Source organism: Streptopelia decaocto (assembly GCF_964273445.1).
Source record: "Streptopelia decaocto genome assembly, chromosome: 5".
In the NCBI taxonomy this organism is placed as follows: domain Eukaryota; kingdom Metazoa; phylum Chordata; class Aves; order Columbiformes; family Columbidae; genus Streptopelia; species Streptopelia decaocto.
In genome coordinates, this window is record NC_138659.1 from 34,748,009 (window position 1) to 34,767,893 (window position 19,885).

Genomic DNA, 19,885 nt, shown 5'->3' on the forward strand with positions numbered 1-19,885 from the left:
TATTGGCAAGGTAAACAGCTCCCAAGAACAAAATCCAGCTGGGAGCAAGTGGGGCACCGTGAGAGATACGGGATTTGCTTCCTCCCCACCTCCAAACAACAGGGAGGCCAAGAGAAGCACCATCCCCTAACCAAGGTGCATTCAAGGCCCTGACGAGCCACCAGCAGCACAGCCACTGCATTGCCTTGAGCAAAGCAGAGCAGGTACCCGCAGCACCCTGTCTCCACCTGCAAATTCACAATATTGCTTCCTTTCCCTCCTGCTTACACCCCTGTTCACGGGGACGCTCCTGCTGGGCTGTGCTGATGACACTGCCGGTCCCACAAGCCAAACTGACACCACTAAAGTATTCTACTGGCTTTTCCCCAACCTTACAAACATGCTGGAAACCACACGGCACCCCTTCTCATCCACACCGCAGCTTCCAGCTTCCTACCCGCACACGGTTATTTTCTTCTCAAGTGCTACGTTGCTCTGCAAGTCTTTTCTCCCCAGACAGACACTCAGGGTCTCCCAGGACACGAAAGATGCTCTTTTTTCCTTTTCATTACCTTGGAAAGAGAATCTATAGAGTACAAAAGAGGAAAGGAAGAATTTGCTTCCATCTAACTTGCCTGCTGGAGAAACAAATCATCTCTGTGGCACTCACAAACCCTAACAGCAGAAAACAAATGTGCACAACCATATATACAAGGGATGTATGTCATGCTATATTAAAAAATCTCCAGAATCAGTCGCTTCAAGGGTAAAGAAAGCCACGAGGGTATAGCAGGGCACTGAATTTCTGTCTGCCATGTACATCAGCGTGGTACAAAACTGTTGTCAGCGCTAGAAAATTGCCTATTGTGGGTTTAGCAGACGACGAGCTGCAGGACGCAGGCACAAATCCGGCAGGCCCGGAGCGCGGAAACGAGCCAGAGATGAGCGCGCAGCATCCGTGCGGACACGGTTCCCTCGGCAACCGGAGAAAACGCTTTAAAAACGCTCACAAGTGCGGAGCCGCATGCGGTCCCCCCAGCACCCCGGCTCTTGGCCCACGTGCTGCGATATAATCCCAGCTGCCCCCGGACAACACAGCCTTCCGCTCGTGATTATCGCTGCACAGAGCTCCCAGGGCTGGGATACATGTGCACGCTCCGCCAGGGTGACTGATGCATTCATCACACTTGTTGCCGGCGGTACCCGCTTTAGCTGCCCCTCTCCATCCCCCTCGTGCAAGAGGTTAAAAGTGACCCCACAGCAGAGGGGCGCACAGCAGAGGGGTGCACAAATCACCACTGTGGTGCGCAGGGGTTCCCAGAGACCTTGTTTTAGCATCCCCTGAGCCCCACGACCCTGTGACCGCTGCTTTGGGAAAGGCACGGGCAGCGGCTCGCTGGGGGTGGACCCGGCCCCCTCGCCACGCCTCTGGCTGCCACCACCAAGCCAGGGCTGCGGCAGGCTGGTACGGTTCCACACGCCGGGTACAGCACGCTGGTACGGGTCAGCACAGCGTGCACCTAGACCGGGGCGGAGGCCACGGAGACCCACGGGCGATGGTAAGTCGCTGCTGGGAAATCCGGCTGCGCTTTTGCAGGCGGCAGCAAAGGAGAGGGCAGGAGGGTTTCGGCGCTGGCTCCGGCCGCTGAGATGAGGCAGGAGGCGAGGGAGGGAAGGAGCAGAGCTCGGCGCTGTGGTTAATCAGTAACGCGCGGAGCTCAGCCGGCCGCTGCGGAATTAGCAAAGCCAGCGCTCTCCAGGCTGGGCTCTGCTGTGGGGGGGAGGGAAAGGGCCCAGCGCAAGCCACGCTCAAATGCGATCCCACCTGTGCAACTCAGCCTAGCCCTCTGGAAATCAGCTTTTCCACAGCAGCGGAACGGATGGGAGCAAAAAACCTGTGGGCCTAGCGGTCAATGCTCACACTGGGGCTCTCCCCTTTACCTTCTCCCAGGGGACAAGTCACCCCAAAAAGGGAAGATGTTAGTCTGAGCAAAAAGGATTGTTTCATCTCCAGAAAGCGCAAAACTCTCCTGGTCTCCCATGCTGGTTCCTTTGCTTTGGTTGCACAATGCATCTACTTGGTTTCCTGCTGGCAGTTGAGAGCCAGCGAGAGCAAACAAAATAATTAAATTTGCCTAATAAGAAAAACGTGTTTTAAAGGGGTAAGCAGGCAGGACAGCATTAACATGCCGCAGCGACAGAACAGTGGGCTGGCCAAGGCGCTGGGGTGCAGCAGGGAAGGGAGCATGGTGGAGGGCACAGAGGGGGATTCGGGCAAAGGGTTCACGAGACACAGCCAGAGGAGCTGCGTTTTGTGTGGCCCCTTGGCCAAACCTCTGCCTGGCCACGCTGGGCCTGGAAAAAGCCTCCAGGCCCAGCCTCCCATGTGTTGTGACACAGAAAAGGCTTTAGAGAACAATTAAGCCACAACTCTGCCTTTACACAGCCTTTCTTTAGCATCCCTACACAAGCCCCTGCTCCCAAAACCTGGCACAGCCCTTACCCCACTCCGAGAGTCCCCCCCACACCCCCCCATGCAGAGCCAGCCTCCGTCCCCACCTCCATCCCCACGTTATCCAGTTGCTAAGCTACCCGCACCCGGCTTATCGCGCCATCAGCACAGAAGGGCAAGGGCTGAGGGTTTATTGCGCTGAGCTGTGTTTACTCACTGCCTTCCCCAAACATCGTGCAAGAGGGATAACACGCAGCCACAATGCTGGGGGGACCCCATCCCACCCCACACCTTGGCACTGTCACAGCTACGCAGACAGGGAGGCACCCACACAGCCTAAGGGCTTAGCAGACCCAGAAACATAGGAACGGGGCATAACCTTTGCCATCTTCCTCACAACATGCAAAACCAGAGAAGAACCCACAAAAAACATGAGCTTCGTGCCTGCCTCTGGTTTGGTACAGCCTGTGAGCAGGAGAAAAGTAGGAAAGGATGATTTGCCCTCTGCTCAGCAGCTCCTGGAGACACTCGGCTTGGGCACTGTCGCTCAGAAGCAGTGGTTTAGAGAGCTGAGCAAACACCCACAAGAAGTTGCATTTGTTGGGACTCACATTGAATTGCAAAGAGATGTCGGGCCTTTGTCATTGAGAAACAATCCTCGCTAAGTCTGAAGACCAGATCACCCACTAGGCAAGAATTTCAATTGCTAGAACCTTTCAGATAGAGCAACACCCCCTGCGCTGAGCCAGAAGATACCCTGGCTCTGGTACCCCCATCTCCAAGAACTCCATTTTAGTTTCATCTTTGCCTATATTCCCTCCCCAAAGCCAAGAAACTGCTGAGTTCTGCTCTCCTCTTAAAAAACAAATAACAGCTCTGCCCAATCCCTCCCTCTGCCCTTTGTTACTCACAGACAGAAACAGCCTCTTAAACTCCACTGTAACATAAGGGAGATTGAAAAGGAAAAGGAGCTGAACTGCAGTTCAGTGTGATTCATGAGTCTGATGCACACTGCTTTTTTCCTCTCCAAAGCAGGGCTCCAGAGCCGCCGACCTGCAAGCAAAGCCCTCCCAATTCAGGAGGGTGCTTTGCAAAACCTCCAAAGCAAGCAATTCTTAGTTCTAGAAGCCATTGCAGAGCTTCAGGGTTGTTTGGTTTGGTTGGCTGTTTTTCCCAGAAAATTATATATAACGTATTTGGGAGCTTAACCTTGCACAGTCATAATTTCTTAGTACCTTGGGTTATAACGAATATATATATACACTGGTAAAGCGGTAGGTGTCACAGGTCAGAAGACACAAGTGACACGCCGGGCGTCGCTTGGCCTATGTACACACAGGATGTACCCAGGGCTGGGGACAGCACAGCATCCATGTCCCCTATTTCAGCGCCCTCTCGTTCAGGTCTAACCACACTCTGACCCCAGGGACAGCACAGCATCCACGTCCCCTATTTCCGCATCCTCCTGTTCAGGTCTAACCACACTCTGACCCCAGCACCCAGTCTGCAGCTGCCTCCTCGGCCCCACAACTCCACGCGCCACGGGACGTGTGCTGCTTGGAACACCCACTTCATCCCACCCCCGCCACACTGACCTGCTCTTCTTGTCTCCCGGCCCTGCGGCACCAGGCAGGGAAAGCCCACAGGCTGAGCGCGGAGGAGAGGGAGCAGCTGCTGCCCAACCTGAGAGCCGTGGGCTGGAACGAGGTGGAAGGCAGAGACGCCATCTTCAAAGAGTTCCACTTCAAGGACTTCAACCGGGTATGAGCGACGGCGGTAAAGGGTTTTACAACGCGAGGGGAACCTGGTTTGCAGAGCGGGGGGGTCCCATCCGCAGGGCTCAGCCAAATAAAGCCCTCCACGTTCCTCCTGAAATGTAACGGCTGAGCAAGATAACCTGCCCAAGACACCAAAGTGCTCAACCCAGCACAAGGTTTGCCTGGGAAAAGTTCCCCAGAAGAAGGAAAACCCATAGAAAATGAAAAAAAAAAATATATATAGAACATGCCATGCCTTGCGTTTGGTTGGGTTGCATAGAAAGATATAGTGCAAAATAAATAGCAACAAGGTGAAAAACTCTACAGCACAGTAAGTGGTTGAGAGGTAACTTTTCTTCTTACTCCACTGCGCAGGCCTTCGGCTTCATGACCAGAGTGGCTCTACAGGCAGAAAAACTGGATCACCACCCCGAATGGTTCAACGTGTACAATAAGGTAAGGCAGAGGGATGCAGGAGCAAGCGGAGCTCTTCAGGGAGCAGATCCCTTCTGTGAGGCTTGAACCAGCAGTAGCAAAGCCCATTCAGATCAGTGGGACCTTCTTTCCTCAGACGCTATTCCCTTGGCATATCAGCAACAGGCTACAGCTACCATCTACAGATCCTTTCTCCCCTCCCTTTTTTGGTCCATTTGGTTTTGTTGGGATTTTTCCCTCCTGCCCAGCTGAGCTGGTAGAGCCTACAGAGGTACGTTTTTAAAATCAGCGCTGCTTTTTAAAATCAGTATCAGAAGCAGCAGCAAGGGGAAAAGCTGCTGGAGAAATGCAGAGTGAGTCAAAAGCCAGCTGCTGTCACCAAGGCAGCAGTGGCAGCGACAGCTCGTGGCCAGAACAAGCCGCAGGAAGGACAAAACCAGGCAAAACACCAGATTACCTCTCCCATCCCAGGAAATTTTGCTAAACAAGTCTGGAAAAAGTAATAGCACTACCTGGCTCATCAGGTGCAAACTGTGTACAGCACTGGGGGAAACCATTCCTGCTCTTTCTGCCAGCAACACTCGGTCGGTCTGTCTGTCTTGCCTTAGGTTCACATCACCTTGAGCACCCACGAGTGTGGAGGCTTATCGGAGCGGGACATCAACTTGGCCAGCTTCATCGAGCAAGTTGCGGCTTCTCTCTCCTGACTGGAGAGAGACACACGAAGTCAAAAGTCAATTCTGCCACTGCCATAAGCCACGTCTTACCCGGATTCTTGCACCTAGAGCCTCCTCCCGCTCCTAAGCCAGTCCAGCCTGCCCGACACTACGCCAGCCGCCCCACCACAGCTCAGGTGGATGGATGCACCTTGCATATACCCACCCAGAATCCTGCCGCTTCCATTCTCAAACCCTTATCTCGCCGCGCAAAACGAGCTCGCAAACTGCTGAGTTTTCAGCAGAGGAGCCCTGTTACCAGGAGTCATGTTACACAATTGCGCCAGTAAATCTTTGCAGAGCCTGACCGCATCCAGCCACTGTGTCATTGCTTTTTTACCTACTGGAATATGCTTTCTACCCAAAACATGGTACATGAACCCTTCAGTTCCTCTGTAACATGCAACTGTGATGTGCCATTGGGTTATGAGTGTAACCTCTCTCTAGCAGTATTATAAGCAGGCATGTGCTCTCATCCCTCTTGTAACCAGCATTTAGCAGGATACCAACTGAAAACGTTTATGAATAAAGGTCTTGGTTAACCTGATGTGAGTTTGGAAGGAGGCCTCACTGTAAACTGTGCGAACGGGTTCTCCCATAGCAGGTAACTGGCTGACTGCCCTCTCAGAAAGGTGCTTTTTGACGAGGGAACGGGGAGAAACAGCAACGTGCCTTCACAGGCCTGCGACCTGAAAGCGAGCGGGGTCTGAAAGAGAATGAGATGATCAAAGCCACAGCAGATCACATAAAAGCTGCTTGTGCTACAATCAAACAGCGTACTGTAGCCAAGGTACGAACACGGGGAAGGCACAACCAAAGGGCACCAAAGCAGCCCAGGGGCTGCTTACATGGCGACACCCCCCAAAAGAGGCTGCAGGTGGGTCTGGTGGTGTGAGAGCTTCGGGGAGGCTGCAGCCAAATTGCTGCATTTTCCATAGAACAGGAACAAAACAGTCTGGGAGAAACACTACAAACACCCAACTCGGGGCTTTTTTCCTTAACTCTTTGAAGTTCTGTAAAGTATTAAGAGAAAATCCATAGCTCTTAAATGGCAATTTTCAGCATCCTCGAGCATCACATGCAAGACGTGGCCACGGGTACCAGCTTCATCTTGACAGAAGGCAGAGTTAGTAAGAATTCACAAGCCATTCTCCCAGCCGCAGACTGCGCTGTGCATGAGCAAAGACCAGCAGCAATAGGTCCCCATTCATTCAAATAAGCATTGACACCAGAAACATGAAGAGTTCGATGAGCCTACATAGCTAAATGCACCATTTTAATACAAACTAGGCTCATTTTCACCATCTCTTCAGCTATTTCAGCCTACAGTTGTACAGTGGCCAATTAGAGCAATACAGAACACTCATCCCATTTCTTCATTAAAAAGTCCACGTGTAATCACCGGGCAAGACGTCATTGTGTTGTACGCAACCCTTCCACTTCAGAAAAGCGTAGATGAAATCCATGGCATGAAGACACCCGACTCTTCTTGGTCCGTCCCACTGGATATTCTTCGCTCTAGTACCTAAGAGCACTCAAGTCCCTTGGGAGTGCTTTGTACAAGCAACAAATTCAGTGTCCCACTTGGAAAGTCTCACAGAAATCTTGCAGGAATGAACAGTTGCAAAGATCCCTTGAGGTCTGAAGTACCATCCAGTTTCAGCTCATAATCCAGTCCATTAAACTCTTCTTCTTTCCGTCTTTTAAATAATTATACAGACTGTTAATCGCACCATTTTTCTAAGACCATTTGGCATGATAAAGGAGATGCAGATTACATGTTAGATGACAAGGATAAATAAAGACTACATAGTAAATTACAGCGTCCTATTCCTGACCAGAAGATTACATTTACAGTATAGAACAAACACACATAGAACAATTAAACCCACAAATATTACTAGTAAGTGAAGCCCAGAATGGAATACATTGACTTACAAATAACATCTTTAAATACATCCAGAAATGTGAAATGGAGCACTGATCTCTCAGATCCACTACTTCGTGGGAGGAGAACGCAGCCAGTGAAGAGGAAGGAGTTTCCTTCACCCCACTCCAATCCATCCCTCCCCTCTTTCTCTTTTAAAGCAGAAACACAAAGAGTACCTCCTTTTTTTTTTTTTGTCTTGTTTCCTCTAAATCTCGGTTCTAAAGAGAACCAGCACAGTAGCCAGACACTTCAAGACTGCCCCCAAAGTATGGCAAACTCAGAGACGCAATAACGGTCACATTGGCAAGTCTTACCAGAATAAGCAGGTCCAACACAAACTGACTGTCAGAGCTGGTAACGCCATCCAGAGACTATCAGACAATCCAGCTGTTTTCCAAAGGGCTCGGAAACATGTAGAAAGTCATCCATTTAAGGGCAGATCGCCAAACACAAAAGTGTCTTAGCACTGAGAATGAGCCTGTTAAAAAGCAAGTGTTCTATGGCTGGGCCAAGGCTCCACTGGTTTGTGCAGTGCCTGGGAAATAACCTTCTCAGATAATTATTGTGCGAGTGTTAAGCCAGTGAGGGTCTGCTTTAGGGCTAACACGCCCACTACAGCAAAGAGACAGATGCCTTCAGCCCCCACAAGGCTCTGCAGATGCGGCACAAAGTCTTCTCTTAAGTGTTAAATTCTGCCTGCAAAACTCTCCTTGGTAGCTTGCAGAAAGCTTAAGGTAAGCCCTGCAGGATTAACTCCAGCACTGTTCGCTAACTCTAGAGATTCTAGCTTGTTCTTAAGGCCACAAATGCCTCACAAGTTGCACTGGAAAAACGCTCTCACCATAAAAACAGTGGAGAATAAATCAGAAGGGTGAGCCAAACACCCAAGGCTTGGCTATCTCCCAACTTGCTGCGTCCTATCAGAGCTGGACCAGCATCTTTGTAATACTGTGAAGGAACTTGGCTCAGTATGACTCCTCTTCTACCTTCCAGGCAAGTGTGCTTTCTCTGAGGCCAGTCTGCCTTTGAGGTTTGTTTTTCAGTATAGTACCATAAGGAAACAAGCGCAGCAGACGCTGCGGTCAACAGCTGAACCCTCGAACCCTCCCTGGCATCCCAGGAGCAAAACAAAAAAAGCCAGAGAAGCATCAAGGCACAATGGTGAATGCCCTTTTTGAGAACGTGCCTTAAAACAATCAGTGCAAAGAGCAGAGATCGCTACTGTGACAGAAGTCGCCCTTTTATGCTAAAAGATCACAGTAAAAACAGGTCAGCTTTGGCGCCATCCGTTTGCGGGTGAATCCTGGCCGCGGCACACGCCGGGGCTGGGCTGACTCTACTACAGCATCGTGAGATAGTGCAACACCTTCAAGTTATGAACAGTGAAATCGCCGTTTTGCACATCCCTCCAGAGCTGTGCAAGGTGCAACGAGCACTCTAGGTGGGAAATGCTTCTGAAAGAGGCAGGGAAGCAAAACGGTTACTACGTACCTCGGATTTTCAGTACCATCCAGTTCCTCTCCCTATACCACCCTCTTGGTTTCTATTGCTGCTGTTACTCAAACCAAGAGATTCCAGAGAAAGGATTTTGTTTGGGGTTTCTCTACCCCCTCCGGCAGTTATTGATTGCAGTCTCACTGAGATCTCCAGAGGGGATTTCCAAAAGAGTACATGACCATCTCTCCTTTGCCAATTGATCAGCTCTGAATGACACAGACAGAAGGCTCCCAGCACAGTCTGTTAAATGCAGCAGCTTGCAGAAATGCTCAAAACAAAATATCCGATTTATTTTCTCCCTTCAACTTGTGGGAAGATTGAAGCTTTGGAACACAACGCAAGAACCCAAATCTAACGCTTGGCTGGATGCCGGCTAAATATCAGCTCTGAGGAGGAGAAACAGCAAGGAATGAAGTGACACGCAGAATACCTGAGGAATTTCGAGTTGTGGAATGGACATTTGATTCACCATCAAGAGTCATGATGAAAAAAGGCAAGGCGAAGGGAAGAAAAGCCCTAAAACTAAAGCTGGGCATGAAAATAACGTGGACTTCAGAACAGACTAAGACGCAGAAGGAAGTTTTAAGCTGAAGCCGCCATCAGACAGAACAAAGGCTTACTGCAATCTCCTGCTCTCCAAAACCTTTAGAACCACCCCAGTGCTAGCTGGCAAGGCACCGATTGCTGCTCCACAGTCAGTGGTGGCCGGGAGAGCCGTTCATGTGCTTTTCACTGCAAGGAACATCCGTGCTGTAGAGGCCGTCCAAGTACGCCTGAGAAATCTCCGCTACCAAGCTCCTGTCTGGGACCGACTGGGCCATTCCATAGATTGCGCCCTGAGCAGAGAAGAGAAGAGAAGAGGAGGTCGTTACGAGGGATCAGAGAAACACCCTCACCCCACGCCCTCGCTACGTGCTGCTCGCCTTACCATGCCTGTGGTCTTGGCGTGGAGGTCCTTCATGATCTCCTCGATGCCGTCTTTGACGTCTCGCAGGAACTGCTCGGCAACCCCGGGCTTTGTGTGCAACTGCGTAATGCAGAGGTGAATGCTGGGTGGGAAGGGGAGAAGGGAAAGATTAATCACCTCAAGTATGGACAGCACCATGTGTTCTGAGCATTTCAGCAGTATAATGGGAGAAGACGAGCCACTCCCTTCCAATTAAAGGTAATCCCTGCAAAATACTTGCTAGAACCAAGCTGCAGAGAGTTCAGCTCTTTCACAAAATGGCAACTCCCTCTTCCTTCCAGATGTCACCGCACACAGTTAAAGGGCTATAATTATATCACCTCATTCCAGGTAAGACAAACGCAGCTGCCTGCAAGCAGGGCGAGCCTTGGCATCATTCCTTCCTCTCCAGCGCAAACAAACCACCAGTCACCCATTGCGTGGAATTTGCATCCGCCAGAAGGAACGGAGCAACTCGAACCTGAGCTACCCCTTCGGTCTCTCTACACTTTGCTTCACACTAACTGCAAGTCCAAAATTGTTTCAACATAGCGACATCTGACAGCATCTGCCATTTTTACCCACAGGAAAAAGTAAAAAAATACCCACTCAAGGAAACTTTCTGACAACCATTAATTTTACATCAGGCTGGAAAGATCACTGAAAATGGTCAGCCCTGCCCTGTTCTTTCAGTTACCACAAAGGTAATTCCTTCTCTGCAGAGGAAAAGTCTACATACACTTTATCAAGATATGGATAATGCAGCTCAGTAAATCAAGAGAGCTACATGGCCTGAAGATGAGCACCTTGTGTATACACATTGCTCCATGAGTCTACAACAATGGCTCCTGCTGGGACCACAAACTCACCTTGGTGGGAACTGTAGGGCATTTAAGTTCCATCCTTTTGCAGCTAAGGAATTAGATAGTCGATAAATGTCAAAGGTTTCCGAACCGATGGAGATGACGGACACCTCAGGTTTTCCAAGAATGAAGATGCTGTCCATCTTTCTCAATCTTGAAAAGAAAAAGAAGAAAATAAGCGATTGATTGGGAGGGTTATGGGGGCCAGACACTCTCCATCTGTCCGGAGCCTCAAAGGAAAAGCTACAGAAGGGAACAGAAGACAGCACATTCCTACCAAAAAATCATGCAACCAGCCCAGGCCATTGGGACTTGCAAGAGGACTCAAGTCTCTGAGGTGAAGTAAATTTAGGAAGAAAGGGAAAAGAGGGAAGACAGAGAGGCAAGGGAAGACAGAATAGCTGAGAACATCAGCTTATCAGCTCACGCAGCAACACAAGTACTCCAACAAGAGAGAGTATCACCCTTCTTCCATCACCTTGAGTCAGCCCTGACAGATTCCCCTTCAGCCACAGCTGCAGCAGAAGAAACTCTCAAAGCAAAGTCAGCCCAATCAAGATGTTTGCAGCCCTCCTCTCTGTGCCTCTCAGCTGGCTGGCACAGGGCAGCAGCTTGGGCATAACCACCCATAACCACCCGGTGGATCCCCAACCAGCAGCTAACATGCTATAGCTTCTCCAGGGGGAAAAAACACAACGAAAAGTTGCAAGAGAAACAAAAGCAGTTTGGGAGAAGGAGTCCAGAACAGGACTAAAGAGGGTGACCAAAACACCGAGTCGCACACATACTCTGATTCGAGGAAACGAGCCGTTTTAATGATCCTCTTTGTAGCCTCAACGTAGCCCGATTCGCCAATGTGCATCAGAGTCGCCCAACACGCAGCTATGATTCCACCAGCCCTGGAGCCCGCCAAAGAGGGGGAGGCATATATACCCCCTTGCCAGTCGGGTGCTACAAAGAACTGGTAGCTCCTGTACTTCTTGTCACTGTACAGCACCACCGAGGAACCCTTGGGAGCGTAGCCGTACTGCAAGAGGCACAGAGAGTGTTAAACAGCAGGAGGAGGGCAGAGGAACAGATTCAAGCACTCGCTATGCGCCGTCACCAAGATCCCATTTGCCTACACTTCGGGGCATCACACAAAACAGATAAGACAGCTCTTACCCTGCACATCAGTGCTCCCTCACATCACAGAGTGGAAACATCTGAAGGCAGGGATGGCATCGGGAATTTCTCCCAAATAATGAAAGAATTGGACGACTCTTCTCCCCACTTCTTACCTTGTGGGTATCGGCAGAAATGCTGGTGACGCCTTTGACGCGGAAGTCAAAGGGACGCCTCAGAGGGAAGCCTGCCTTGTCCATGAAAGCAATCAGGAAACCACCCAGGCAGGCGTCGACATGGAAGGGGATTTTGTACTTCACTGCAAGCTGCATGGGAACGAGAGATCCATGTTACTAACATGCAATCAGGCAAGAAAACAATGTTGTCAGGGCACCCAAACTCCAGTCACCAAAAGGTACGTTGCATTTCACAATTCAATGTTTCCTGGACCTTTTTGGAACATGACGTCACTTTCAAGCTGGTAAGGATAGGAGATCTGGAAGGGCTGGCTACTTGCAGAGTGCTTTCTCCTGCCTTCCACATATTTGAAGGTAGCCAGCAAGATGAAAAACATCGCGTTTTGGCAACTTGCTGTATTTGCCAAAGAGATGCGATAACGTGGTCTGAAAGGAGTATCCGCAATGAAGTGTAAGGCCGTGATCCGAATGAAAAGAAGGTCAGAGGCCTTGGCTGGCTACATACAAAATAAATAACTGGAGCAGGGAGAGAAACATCAATAGGCATGTTTGAAAAATAAGATCCTGGCCCTTTGACTCCTACTCCCTGCACACATTCCTCAGACTTCTGCACCAAGCTTGCTACAACCAGTAGAGGCCCTAAATCAAAACCTTTTCACCAGATAGACTATTTTGCTGGTATTTCCTCTCAGATATCAAAGAATGAGCCCTTGTTTGGTCTAGCAGCATGTGCAGCAGAGCCCTAAGTCCTGTACACAACACATACCTTCAGTCACAGCAGCAGTTTGTGGCACAGAGCTGAGATTTCAGAGACAAAGCACCCAGAGAAGGCTTGCAAGACACACCGCGTGCGCCGGCTCAGTCTGAAACCCAGCCTCAAACGAGCACCTTCATGACAATACCCAGAGATACTCGTGGTATTTAATGTACACCCTCCCACAGCAGTTAAGAGTGCAAAAAAACAGTCTCATATTCCTCCTTATTTCCAAACTCTGTTCTACACACCCTACTGTCGGTTCACGCCAGATCTGAGGGCAGTAATACCCTCCCGGCTAGTCAGCTCCTCCCATCAGATTAACTGGGTGGTTTCCTGGGACCCCCTCTGCTCCTCTTGTACATGTTGGTTTGACTGCTACAGCACCCCAAAGTTCCAGGGGCATCCTACCTCTGCCACCTCATCAATCGGGTCCATGATCCCGTGGGGGAACTGGGGAGCGGAACAGACCAGCATGGCTGTGTTCTTCGAGATGGCTCTCCTCATTGCCTGAAGATTTAAAGAGAGAAGATGCTCACATTCCATTTACCAAGTGCCACCCTGCCAAAAAAGATAAAGAGTGAAAACGTGCAGCATCTGGTCTTAAAAACCAACACACAAAAGCCTAGAGAAAGCAAAGCAATGAGCTACTACAAGGCATCAGCCAGACAGCAGAGTAATTTAAGTCATTCACTTGGAAACACTAGAAAACTTCTGTTTGCCCTCACCTGAAATCTGGGGCTATTCCTGAAATACATAGATTATTTTATTCTAAATTAATCACATGGGGGATGGTTTACATACAATTATTTCAAACAAAGCTTTATCGGCAACAACAGGTACTTAATTCTTGCCATTTTTCCTTATTTCCAGAAAGCATTCATCCCCCTCTATCTACTGACTTGCCACCTGGATCGGGGGATTTCTCGCTATTTGCTGTACAGTGCTTATTTCCCAGTGGAAGAGCGCCGTGCTGCCAAAAGCGATACCTGAACATCCACTTCCATAGCCCTGGTCAGCGGGATGTGAATCAGCTTCAGGCCGAAGTAATGCGCTGCCTTGTCAAACGCTGCGTGAGCGCTCACCGGCACCAGCCTGGAAAAGGAACAGATTGCACGCGTCAACCCGCGCAGCAACTCAGATCCGCCTTCAACAGGAGGGGAAAGAGCAAACAACTTGTAGATATTTCTGTGTGACAGGTCACAAACAGACCTGCTGCGTGTTTCAACCAGCCAAAAATCATACAGATTGCAAAAAATAAAGGAGCTGGGGGAAATACTCTCTGGGATGGAATAGGGGCCATGTGCTGTTCTGAACTGAAATGATGGAACACCAGCCCTTAAGCAACCCAGGGAAAACCTATTAAAGTGATTCTATTCCACTGCATGGTCTTCTGTGAACTAGCAACCAGAATTGCCAAGAAAGCTGATTTCTTTCACATCAAATGATATTGTGCTATCTCCAACCAACCACCCGCCCTCAGAGGGGCATGTGAGACAATACAGAAGGGAATGAGCAGCATCAATAACACCAAAGGAACATGACATTTGCTGTCTCCCATCTCGAATGGCAGTAGCTGAAGAGCCTTAATTAACCTTGTCTTCTAAGGTATCGTATCTTTACCAGGGCCCTTCACAGCATTCAAAACTGTTAGAGAGGGAAGAAAAGAACAGCAGGAATTCAGCAGAAGATGAACACCACAGTGTTTCATCTCTCTTTACATTTTCCCCTCATAAGCAATTAACCACAGAGATATTTTTGATGCACTGTCTAGACAAAAGCAGCATGTTAGAGAGAACAAATCCTCTATTAGCAGTGTAACAATTAGCATGATTCCTCGTTTCAGCTCCAGCCAGACCCAGCTTTAGTCACAGATTTTTCAGGCTAAATCCTCTTTGATCTGATTAAATCAAAACCCTTAAACACTTCAAAGGGCCTGACAATCTCTGCTTGAGAGGGGCCCAAAGTGGCTATAAGGAAGCTCTGTCTAGAGCAGCATGCAGGTGTTGCCAAAATATACCTGTACAGCATCGCTACCACAGCCCCCCAGCAACATTCATGCCCCTCAGGTTGATTCAAGGTGGTTCTGCTTTTACACCACCTTTTTTGACCCACACTTTCCTCTTTCAGACACAGATGGACAAGGAGGAGGTGGTAATGAGCTAGGAAATGAAGGAATATTGGGGCCTAGCAGCCACCTCCACTCAGAGGAACAAGAAATCCCACCAGCTCCCAAAAGGAAAAGCAAGGCGGAGGGATTGCTCACATTTCTGGCTGTTTGATGCCTCTCTCGTAAGCCAGGTCTCGGTACGCCTTGCAGGCCATCAGAATGCTCTCTGTCCCCCCAGACGTCATCTGCAGTGAAGAAAAGAAACAAGAAAAACAACCACTTCCATGGATGTTGCATCTCTGCCCAAAGAGGCTTCATATGCAGGAGGTGTACAGGACAACTCGGGTTTCAAGGGCAGCAGAACACAGCAAACAGCTCGAGGTATCTTTCTGCCATTCCACTTGAAAGTGCACATCTAAGTAACGGTTGACTCTACTATTTAAACAGGGAGAGGGAAAGGGAAAACAACCAAAAAATATCCAGCTTCAAAGTCTGATTAGAGGGGACCACATTGCACAGACCCTACCTGCCAAACATGACGCTACTAGTACAGACTTAGCACTTGAGCACTTGTTTAGCTGGATTGCAGATTAATTATATCACATATATGGACACAACAAAGTTGATTCAGTATTAAGTCAAGGGGAAGCCAGCAGGGTTTATTAGGTCTGGAGCAGTGCCCATGCTGAGGCGCAGAGCCAGCCCAGCCTTGGCACTGCTCCTGAGCTACAAAACCTTCCCAAAACCTGGGATGCCGCAGAGTTCTCTCCCACCTTGTCTCTGCAGAGGCCAGTCTAGGACTGGTCAACACCAGGCCAGAGCTTTCAAGTCTTCAAGGACCCAAGAAATTTTATATCAGGAGGAATTTCTGCACTATTCTCCCCAGCAGGTGCCCTAGTATCTGCACAACCTCTTACCGTGCTGCTCCAGCCCTCCTCACCCTGACCAGAAGGAGAACAAGGGGGTGGAAGGGAGGAAGGCGCATGCACAAGCCATCTGATCAACTTTACTACCGCACACCAGAACCCAAGAGCTGTTGCAAATAAAGCAAATGAAACTCTTTACAAGAAGGAATTCCCCGAGTGGGAGGACTGTCTCTTGCTGGCCAGCCTCTATGAGTTCTGACGGGCAGGGACACAAAAGCATGCGGGCACAAACCTTTCAGAGTAAAACTTGAACCCAGTAAAATGTGGGGTGGATTTCTCAAGCAGCCTGCGGGGCTGATTCACTGCGCTGCTGGGTGAGGATGGGGGCACTTGGGACAGGTCTACAGAAGAGCAGGTGAAAGACTGAAGCCTAAAGCTACATATAGCGCTTATAGATGACTAATGTTGATCCTCAGCTCTGCCGAACCAACTGCAACTTCCCCTTTCAACCTCTTCCCCCCCCAAAAACAAATAAACATAAGAAGGAGCCTTATGACATCTGCTAGTCTGTGCTTTCCTTTGTTTTTTCCCCGCTGACACAGCTGCAAACCCCAAAAATGCAAAGAAGAAGTGCGGCTGCATGACAATGACTAAACATTAAGTACAGAGATAAGGAACAAAGTTCACGGGCACATGAAGCAGCTTGTTTGTTCCTAACACCGGCCAAACAGCAGCCGCTGCCACCACGAGCAGCGTGGAAGGAACTGTCACACCACAGACAATTTCGGCTGTTTCGGTAGTTTGCAAAGCAACAGCTGCCACAGAAAAACCCCAGCAGAGCTTCATGCTGGAAAAAGAAATCGTTGCATTTATTATGAAGCAAATAGTAGCAGGAACACAATGTCCAAAGCATTTCATGGGCTGTGTGATTCACTTCTCAGCCCTTCTTATGAAAAGATCTGGAAGTTGTCAGCTATTACTTTTGGAGAAAAGAAACAGCTGGTATAAATAGCATGGATTGCCCTCCTACTGTGGGGTGGGAGAAGAGGAATGGGATTATTGCATATTTGTAACACCACTTGCAACATTGCTCAAAATATTGCAGTGATTGTGAAAACTTCGCTAGGCAGGATCTGGGCATCTTGTGATTCCTGTTACCGAATAGCAGACACTTCGTGCCACCAGGTCTGCACCTCGTTGAGCAACCAGTTCCCACCTCTGCCCTCTTCTAAAGAGCAGCCTCTGGTTTATTCCCATTTTGTTCTTTCCACCAATACCTTGTCCTCACATATGACAAACCTTTCTCCAAAGTCTGGCTTATCACCTGCACAGCAATGCTGAGCCATACACAGTTTTGGGGGGGCCAGAGCCAACGATTTTTGGTAGTATCTAAGAAGGATCCTCCTCCTCCTCCTCCTCCAAGCGGCACAGAACGCTTGCTCAGGCAGCTGAAAATCCACCCAAAAAGCCACATTTCGGGCAGATCAGCTTCCTACATTGACCCAGAGTCGGCACATCAGTACCAACATGAGCATACACCACAAACCTTGATCTACGGCGGCACCTTCCCCGTGGTGAAGCTACAATAGCAAAGCCCCTTTTGGTTGGGGCGGTTTATACCTGCAGAGGGAGTCTGCTCCTTTCCAGGAGGGTTTTGTCAGCTTTTGCTACCACCAGTAACCTTGTTGTGCTGTTGAATCACTGTCACAGGATAGGGCTCCGCAGCGCCCGCGGCGGGCCGGCAGCCGGCCAACACGCAGTGATTCAGCACCCGCCAAAGATCGCACAAACTGCGGGGTTTTTTCCCTCCCTCTGTCCTCTAAATGAAAATTCACAGGCTCGAGCGATGCCATGGGAAAAAAGGGCTGGAAACACACATTGTTTTAAGCAGCTTTCCAACCCTGAGCTATCTTCAAAAGCCAGACAAAGTGTGTTGAAAAAGGCAATCAGGCAGACTTCTTTGTTCTCGATTGATTTATTATTGTCCAAATGGGAGGGGAGAAGGGAAAGCACAGTAAAAACTATCCTCCTGCTATTGAAACTCAGTATATCCCTTCCACATCATCAAAACAGTCCCTATTCTAGAATTTCTTTGGCCGTGCCACTGTAAAACTGTCAGACATAAAAGAACCAACTTGGTTAATGGTCTCTAAAGTTTTGCTTACATTTTCAGCTTAGGAAACACACCCATTCAGACCCTGGAGATGACACTGACCAAGAGTTTCAGTGAGCTGAACCAACCCACAAACAAGAAAGCAAACTACAATTTATTTCTAAGGTAGCACTGGACTAAAAATACACCACAATCCACTGCACAGCCATAACATACCAGCAGACTCGCATAAAACCCCCGTAAACTTGCAGGCTGTACATTCCACTAGTTGGCCCTCCCAAGGTGATCAGCTCGTCTCTACAGGTAAAACCTGATGGATCTGCAGAGTTTAAGCCCCTCTCATCCCCCAAAACACATTACTCGTATTTCACTGTTAAAAGTGCTACTTAAATGTGCGGCCAGCACCACAAAGCATAGAAGTCACCGAATTTTGGGGGAAGAAACAAGAGGCCCTAGGTCTGCATTTGCTGATTGTGCCTCCTCTCTCCTGTCCTCAGCTGCAGAGTAAATGCAAAGAAGAATTCACCAAGAGATTGACATCAAATACACACACCTGCACTCCCCTCCACAATGTTCCCCTGCACTTTCAAGCTGGTTGTCTTTAAAGTTCAAAAAACTACTAAAAATATAATTGAAGCTTTCACAAAAGTGGTGATTTCTCCCCAAATTAGAGGGGAAATCCAGAGAGTCAGCCCTGCAAAACAAAGCACCTTGTGAACAGAAACACACACACAGGAACAATCTCTCCCATTCCTCTTCTACATGCTGAACTTAATCAGTCTTTCTCAAATCACTGCAAAAATGTGATGAGAATCTCCCAGGAGCCAAAAACCACCCGTTCCTGCCTCTTTGCTCTTGCATAACGTGATTAAAAGTAAGAACAAAAGTAGTAATTAGTGAGAAACAGGAAGCACCCATCCGCTGCTGAAAATGATTACTTTTGAAACCTGCCTAAAAACCTGGAACATCTCTCTGTGCAATTTAAGGCAAAAGATGTGCCTACACACCCCCTAGCACAAGGGCATCGCCAGTGGGTTTACACCCAGGTTTAAACAAAGGAGAATTAGAGCCCCCATCTCTCAAATAAAGGGAACTTCTATACATCGCACAAGCTGCTGACCTGATTCAACATTCAGAACTCTAAAAAGTCATGTTTCATTTTAGTATTTATTAACAACATGGACAACCTTCAAAAAGGAGGCAGAGGGCTGCTCTGCAGAGATCCTGCTTAGGGAGATGTCCCCGTGACAAGGGACAGGACTGCGGGGGATCCCCAGGCTGCCGAAAGCCCTGGGAACAGCATAAACGTGCCACTGTCCCGCTTTTCCCAGACTGAGCAGAGTGTTAGCCCCAAAAATGCTGTTCCGCAACATGCCACAGAAATCTGAGCAAAGGAAGTGAAATTGCCTTACGGAGAAGCACAGACACCAACTTTGGGGGTTGTATTTTTGCATAGCCATGGATATGCTCTCCAGAAACACTAACAAGTTCCATCTGCCTTCAAGGACCAGCACCAGGCACCAGCTGCTAAACCCAGGCTAGGAAATGGCAGTGGAGCTGGCACTAAGACACGCCACTTCTCAGAGACTGCACTGGTGGAATTCAGGAAAAAACAAAGCATTTGTTTTAGTTTTTAACACTATGAAAGCCGAACCTGGCATCTTCTCAGCAAAAAAAAAGCCAGCAGCACCTCCTGAGCAGAGCAATTTAAGGATAAAAGTAACTGGGAGCATTGCACCCTCCCTGGTTTAGCCATCTCTGTTTTACAGAATCACTTATTACAGAAGTGTAACTGCCCACGACCTGAGCAACCAGCTATACAGCAAGACCTTGCCGAGACAGAAGGCGTGGCATCAGCTTGGAAAAATATATATATATATATTTTTTTTTTTAAAGGACTTGGTAGCTGTTCAAGCCTCCAGAAACAATTCTGAAGTGTTAATTCTGTTTGGGGAGAAGAAACTAAGAGAAGTCTTTGATCCCAACTACTTCAAGAGGATGTGACCTCCATACATCCACCCCCATCTCTCCATCAATGATTAGCAGCTCTGGACACTTCAGGCAGGAAGGGCAATGTGGGAGGAAGACAAGAAGTCCACCAGAGAGACTCCTTTGGACAAGATAACTACAAGGATGTGATTAATCGGCCGTTTCTGGCAAATCAAC

At 48.9% G+C, this 19,885-nt stretch overlaps 2 protein-coding genes across 8 annotated transcripts in view; one reads left to right on the forward strand and one right to left on the reverse strand.

Annotated features, from left to right (window-relative positions):
• SGPL1 (sphingosine-1-phosphate lyase 1) overlaps positions 1–19,885 on the reverse strand; it is a 231,618-nt gene that overhangs the window by 194,232 nt on the left and 17,501 nt on the right. For 6 of the 7 annotated variants that reach the window (XR_014184160.1, XR_014184161.1, XR_014184162.1 and 3 more), the window contains exons 7-14: positions 14,897–14,985; positions 13,620–13,725; positions 13,042–13,140; positions 11,856–12,005; positions 11,364–11,602; positions 10,582–10,728; positions 9,695–9,815; positions 9,387–9,602 (exon numbers count right to left, since the gene is read on the reverse strand). Coding sequence is in view for 1 of the 7 variants with exons in the window: in XM_082053703.1 (XP_081909829.1) it covers positions 9,462–9,602; positions 9,695–9,815; positions 10,582–10,728; positions 11,364–11,602; positions 11,856–12,005; positions 13,042–13,140; positions 13,620–13,725; positions 14,897–14,985 (1,092 nt within the window). In the remaining 6 variants the exon portion in view is untranslated. Of the gene's footprint in view, positions 1–6,602; positions 9,603–9,694; positions 9,816–10,581; positions 10,729–11,363; positions 11,603–11,855; positions 12,006–13,041; positions 13,141–13,619; positions 13,726–14,896; positions 14,986–19,885 lie in introns of those variants that run through there. The other variant, XM_082053703.1, reaches the window with a different exon arrangement.
• PCBD1 (pterin-4 alpha-carbinolamine dehydratase 1) lies at positions 1,289–5,871 on the forward strand. The gene is made up of 4 exons (XM_082053704.1): positions 1,289–1,538; positions 4,061–4,192; positions 4,564–4,644; positions 5,232–5,871. Exons 1-4 carry the CDS (start codon positions 1,536–1,538, stop codon positions 5,328–5,330), a joined length of 315 nt encoding a protein of 104 aa, XP_081909830.1. The 5' UTR covers positions 1,289–1,535; the 3' UTR covers positions 5,331–5,871.

Excerpts from the sequence above, each read along its gene's own strand:
- PCBD1 (XM_082053704.1), top strand. Across the intron at positions 4,193-4,563 it reads ACTTCAAGGACTTCAACCGG|GCCTTCGGCTTCATGACCAG; the intron begins GTATGAGCGACG and ends TCCACTGCGCAG. Across the intron at positions 4,645-5,231 it reads GGTTCAACGTGTACAATAAG|GTTCACATCACCTTGAGCAC; the intron begins GTAAGGCAGAGG and ends GTCTTGCCTTAG.